General features: G+C 63.4%; 1 protein-coding gene across 6 annotated transcripts; it reads right to left on the bottom strand.

The window, feature by feature from the left end:
• Positions 1-925: 925 nt before the first annotated feature.
• SPEF1 (sperm flagellar 1) lies at positions 926-5,379 on the bottom strand. 6 transcript variants are annotated; one of them, XM_021382568.1, is made up of 7 exons: positions 4,677-5,379; positions 3,981-4,092; positions 3,721-3,836; positions 2,979-3,033; positions 2,417-2,477; positions 2,124-2,238; positions 926-1,363 (listed from the first exon to the last, which is right to left on the bottom strand). In XM_021382568.1, exons 1-7 carry the CDS (start codon positions 4,798-4,800, stop codon positions 1,005-1,007), a joined length of 942 nt encoding a protein of 313 aa, XP_021238243.1. In that variant the 5' UTR covers positions 4,801-5,379; the 3' UTR covers positions 926-1,004. The 6 variants fall into 6 exon arrangements, with proteins under 6 accessions (XP_021238243.1, XP_021238242.1, XP_021238247.1 ...); XM_021382567.1 differs by having other exon boundaries at positions 948-1,363; positions 3,721-3,872; positions 4,677-5,372; XM_021382572.1 differs by having other exon boundaries at positions 1,124-1,363; positions 3,743-3,836; positions 4,677-5,375.
• Between the last annotated feature and the right edge of the window lie 11 nt (positions 5,380-5,390).

The following is a 5,390-nucleotide window of genomic DNA, read 5'->3' as shown; positions in this document are numbered from 1 at the left end:
TAAAAAAAATGAAAAAGGAGAAAAAAAACAAAAAGGACAACAAGAATAAAAGAGGACTAAAAGCGAAAGAACGGGGAAAATAAAGGGGAAAATAAAGGAAATTTTTAAAAAAGAAGAAAGAAAGGGGAAATGTCCGAAGAAATAAATAAGGGGAATAATAACCGTGAAGCGCCGCACGCCGCTGCCCGCCCGCTCCGCTCCGCGCCCTCTCTCACCGCCGCGTCCCGGTCGCTGCCCGCTTCCCACTACCGGGACACGCCCCCACCCTCCTATTGGCCCGTCAGTGGCCAGGCCACACCCCCCTACGTTCCCATTGGTCTGCCCCTCGGTTGTCACGCCCTCCCGCCACTCCCATTGGCTCCGGCTCCCCAGCGTCCCTCTGGCAGGGTCGACTGCGGGGGGTGGGACTGTCAGATGGGGGCGTGGCGAGAGGATGGCAGCCAATGAGGAGCGAGGGGGCGGGGCCTCGGGGCGGCAGGTGGTGCGCGGGGGGTCCCTCCCTGGGCGGCGCAGTTGCCATGGGAACGGCCCGTCTGAGGCCTGGTCTCTAGGCTTAGCTTCGGGGATTTGGGGACTCGAGACAAAAATGCCAGGCTGGGAGCAGGGGGAGCCGAGCGCCGGGAGCAGGGCGAGGTGAAGCCTCCACGGGCCCCCCCAGCAGCCCGGTTCAGCCCCGCAGCCCCACTCGGCCCCACCGGTGCTCAGGCAGCAGCGTCCCCCGGGAGCGGGCTCCCTCCTGCAGCGCACGTCCGCAGGCGGGGAGAAGCGCGGAGCGGGGCAGGCACACGCTCGGCTGTCCCCCGGGGCCGGGACCGAGGCCACGAGGCCGTCCTCGAGCACTCCGGGGAGGCCGCGGGGTCCTGCGAACGCAGCGCAGTGACAGATGCAGAACGCTCCGTGCTTCACCCCGAGCCCCCCCCCCCTGCGTCCGCACCCCCGCCGCGGTGACACGGCGCTGGGATAAAGCGTTGTTTACCCCGGCGGGGCCGCGGGCGCCGCGTGTTTCACTGCCAGAGCCAGACCACGCAGCGGGTTTTGCGCGCTGAGGCCGGGATTTTCTTGGAGATCACAAACAACAGCTTTGGGAGGAGATTAAAGAGCGGCCCCCGCGGCCTGCGGGGCCCCGTGCCACCGCCACGCTCCTCACAGGAGGGGCTGAGCAAAAGCTCGGAGCAGCCCGCAGAATTGGGGCAGCCGGGAGGCACCGGGCGAGCACTGAGCACGGGGATGGCCGGTGACAAAGCCGGGGCTCTGCTCACTGCTGCTGGTGCTGGGTTTGCTGCAGGCAGCGGCTGAGGTCGTCGATCCGCATGTCCTTGAGGCGCAGCAGCTGCTCCAGCCTTCGCACCTTCATCTGTAGGATCTGAGCGGGGAGCGGCCCTCAGCTCACCCCGCGCTGAGCCCCGGTTACGTCCCCGTACCCACAGGGGAACCCCTCAACCCACAGGCAGCCAGCACTAGTGCCAAGCTTGGGCCCCTGATTCCTGCTCCCACATTGAGCAAAGCGTCCCCAGAACACGGCCAGGATTCCAAGCTCTGCACTGGGAAGAGGTAACACCTCCCAGCCCAGACGGCCCAGAGCACTCCTTCCCCTCTTTCAAAAATCTTACATCTTAGATGTTTTCCAGCAGAAAAGCCGGGGGGTTAGGCAAACTCCAAAACAGAGCCATTACCGTGGCACAGTGCTGAATGAACCTTCAAAAGTCACCCACTGCCAGGGGGCTGAATTAGGGAACCCAGAGCCTGCTCTGCACCTGTGCTGGTCCAGCGCAGCCGTGCTGCTGTTCTGCACCTCCTTCCCTATGGCTGTGTGGAAGACTGGCCAAAAGGACGGGGATCGGGAGCAGCTGGGGACCAGGGATTCACACGAGTGACGTGGGCGAGTGTCAGGGATCCAGGGCACGGCCAGGAGGAAAGGATTGGAAGGAAAAGCTGCTCCCCCAGCTGGGAGCAAGACATCGGCCATCTGGACACCAGCAAGGCCACCTCCAGCCTGGCACGTACCCAGGGCTGCCACCAGAAGGGTGACCTGGGAGGCTGACAGCACCAAGCAGATGTAGCTGTTGGTGCACAGCGTTGCTGTGGGGGTGGTGGGAGGCACGGGGAGCTGCCACGGGGCTCACCTGCACCGTCTCCTGTGCCAGGAGCAGCTCCTGCTCCCTCTCTGCCAGCTGCAGGCGGATGGCAGCAGGGTCCCCCCCGGGAGCTGGGGCACAGTCCTGGCAGCTCTCGTTCCCCCTGGGCAGGAAACAAAATGCCAGGACAGTAACCCACCCCTTCTGCAGCATGATCACGGCCCACACAGCAACCCCTTGTGCAGTGCAGCACCGGAGCTCCCGTGCCAGGGGCTGTCCCTCTGCAGGGAGCCCCATCCCCCTGGGGCCCCCGGGAACAGCACAGCACCAGCAGCACTCACCCAGCTGCCGTGGGGGTCTCCTGCACACTGCTCCCTCCTGTGCTCCTCACCTTCGAGCAGCCTGTCAAGCACAGCAGTTACAATAGGGCAGTCTGTTTGGAAGTGACCTCCCAAAATCATAGAGTCCAACAACCTGAGCACCTCAGGGATGGCCAAAAGTTATTGAGGGCATTGTCCAAATGCCTTGTGTGTGCACAGGGATGGACTCGGGGCATCAACCACACCTCTAGGAAGCCAGCTCTACTGTGAGACCATATTCACAGTAAATACATGTTTCCTAATGTCCAATCTGAACCTCCCCTGATGCAGCTTCATGCCATTGCCTCACACTCTATCATCAGCTCCCAAACCCCAACACTTCCCTCCATTAGCACAATTTACACCTCCCTCCATTAGCACCTGCCCCACCCAAGCAGCTCTGCCCCATAGCAGCCCCAGTCTCTGACAGCAGCTCTCCCTGGGCAGAATAGGTGCCCCAGAACAAGCCAGGGCTTGTAGGACTCCTCCCTAGGGTGCAGCAGGTAGACAGTTTGGGTTGTGGGCATCCCAAGGTGCCACATACCGGCCTTGCCCGTCTCCAGGTAGCTGATCTCCTGCACTGCCCGCAGGCCCAGCTCCTGTAGAGAGAAGAACTCACATCACGCCTGCTCCTCACCCCGTGGGTGAACCTGCTAGCAGCTCCCATGCAGGGAGGTGGCCCTGATGTTGGAGGAGGGAGGATGGGGGAGCCCAGCCCTCCTTGAGCAGAGTGGGGTGCCAGTGGGGTGTGGGAGTTTTGTTCTCACGGCAGTGGCTCAGGGCGGGGGGTTTCCAGCGCAGCACGGTGCTGGTTACTGCCTGGAGGCAGGGCTGGGATCAATCTGCCTGAATTCCTGCATGGCCACAGCCCTCCCCATGGTGAATTCCTGCCCTGACCGGAGCGCTGGGGCAGACAGCCCAACCTGCATGCTCATTGTCATTCTCTCACACTGCGGGGACCAGGACCCTCTTGGGCTGAGGGTTTGACTGGGGCAGGGGAGGAGGCTGTCCTGGAGCTGTGCACCCAACCCAGCTGCCTTTCCTGCTCCTCCTAAGAAGTATCACAGTGAGGAAGATGACAGAGTCAACACCTCTGTGCCCCACCTTCCCCCCCCCGCTCCAGCTTACAGCAGTGCCTCCAGGGCTGCCCTGGCTAATTCATGGCTGCAGAATGAACGATGATATGATATTTCCCACAGCAACACTTGGTTGCCATCTGCAGCACTGAGCCGTGCCAGCTCTGCTCCCCATAGGATCCTGCCCCAGCTGTCCCCTGCTGACCTGACCCGGGCCAGGCACCGCCTTGACCTGCTTCTGCTTCTCCTCGATCTTCTGCCGCAGCAGCAGCAGCACCTGCTCTACCACGCCTGGCCGGCACTGCACGACCTGCCGGATCACCTCGCTGGGGACGGAGAAGTTCAGCTTGCTCAAAACCTTCCTAGAAAAGGATCCAGATCTGCATCCCAGAGCGCAGGGAGGCAGGGCACCTGCTGCCACCGCCTGCTGTGGCCCAGCTCCGCTCCAATGGTGCTGTCCCCCCCAGTACCTGTTGAGGTGGCTCCAGTTGGCCAACTTCTGCGGCGTGGAGCTGGCAGGCACGAAGCTGTGCAGCTGCACCATGGCAGGGAAGAAGAACTTCACCACCTCGGCCACCAGCACTGGGGAGGAGAGGAGAGGGCGCTGGGGCACCATAACTTGCAGCACCCAAGGGCCTGCCCTGCACCCACAGCCCAGGCTTCCCCCAGGGCCTGGGCCTAACTCCAAAGCCATGGCCTGGCCCCAAGCCTGGAGTTTCCCTGAAGCCCAGACCTGACCCCCAAGGCCTGGGCCTGACCCCAAGGCCTGCACTCCCCTCGAGGCCTAGGCCTGACCCCTGGGCCTGGACTCCTGCAAAGCCCAGCTCTGGGCCCGACTCCAAGGCCTGGACTCTCCATGAGGCCGGGATTCTGCTGGAGGCCCAGCATTACCCCCAAGGCCTGGGCCTGCCTTGAACCCCGAGCCTGACACCGAGGCCTGGGCCTGACCCCAAGGCCTGGATTGCCCCAGAGCCCAGCCCTGACCCTGGGACCTGGACTCTCCTTTAGGACCAGGCTCCTGCTGAGGCCTGGGTTCCTCCTAAGGCCTAGCCCTGACCCCAAGGCCTGAGTTCCTACTAAGGCCTAGTCCTGACCCCAAGGCCTGGACTCCCCTCGAGGCCCAGCCCTGACCCGGAGGCCCGTGCCTCCCCCCGAGCCCCGCACACCCCCGTCGCTGAAGTCACGGGCGATGTTCCTGCGTGGCCGGGACAGCGGCACGGCATCCACCCAGCGGTACAGCGCCTGCAGGCCGCCCTCGCCAGCCACCCCACTGCCTGCAGCAGCGGCCATGGTGTCCACCCCTCTGCCATGGCAACGGGCCCGCAGGGCAGGCTGGGAGCACAATGCTCGGTTGCCTGGTAATGGGTGGCCGAAGCAGGGGGGGGAGAGGGGGGCAGAGGGGCCTGGAGATATTGCAGGGGTTGGGGGGGAATGTGTGGGATGGGGCCTGGGGAGTCTTGAGCGATGGAGGGGGAATGCAGAGGAAACTTAAGCAATGGGAACCTGGGGGTGCAGGACTAGGGGAGGGAGGTGACAGTGTGTGGGACACCAAGGGACTTCCAACCCCCCACGCCCCGGACCTCATTAATTAGAGTAATCGTTATGGCAGCCCTCGCTGTGTGGTCATTAAAGCGAGCCAGCCCCCTCCAGCCCCTGTAGAGGGGGGGGTCTGGGGGGTCCCCATATACTGCCCTGGGGGGGGCACAGACAGTGCTTGTCCAGGTCCTGCTGCGGGGAAGGGGCTTAGCATCCCCCATCTGCTTTGGGGCCCCTCACCGCTCCCTCATTCCTTTATGGGGGTGTGAGGATGAAGGAGGCTGAGCTGGTGACCCCCTCCCCTCTGAGCCCATCAGCGTGGCGTCAGGGCTGTCAGAATGCGC

The sequence above is a fragment of the Numida meleagris genome, unplaced genomic scaffold, assembly GCF_002078875.1.
Source record: "Numida meleagris isolate 19003 breed g44 Domestic line unplaced genomic scaffold, NumMel1.0 unplaced_Scaffold250, whole genome shotgun sequence".
Lineage (NCBI taxonomy): Eukaryota > Metazoa > Chordata > Aves > Galliformes > Numididae > Numida > Numida meleagris.
Note: the sequence above shows the minus strand (reverse complement) of the source record. Positions and strands in the feature narration are given on the sequence as shown.

Bases quoted from the DNA above. Each gene is read 5' to 3' on its own strand.
- SPEF1 (XM_021382567.1), bottom strand. From the start codon at position 4,800: ATGGCCGCTGCTGCAGGCAGTGGGGTGGCTGGCGAGGGCGGCCTGCAG. The intron at 4,093-4,676 runs GTGTGCGGGGCT...TCTCCTCCCCAG, and splicing joins CCGTGACTTCAGCGACGGGG to TGCTGGTGGCCGAGGTGGTG. The intron at 3,873-3,980 runs GTACTGGGGGGG...ATCCTTTTCTAG, and splicing joins AACTGGAGCCACCTCAACAG to GAAGGTTTTGAGCAAGCTGA.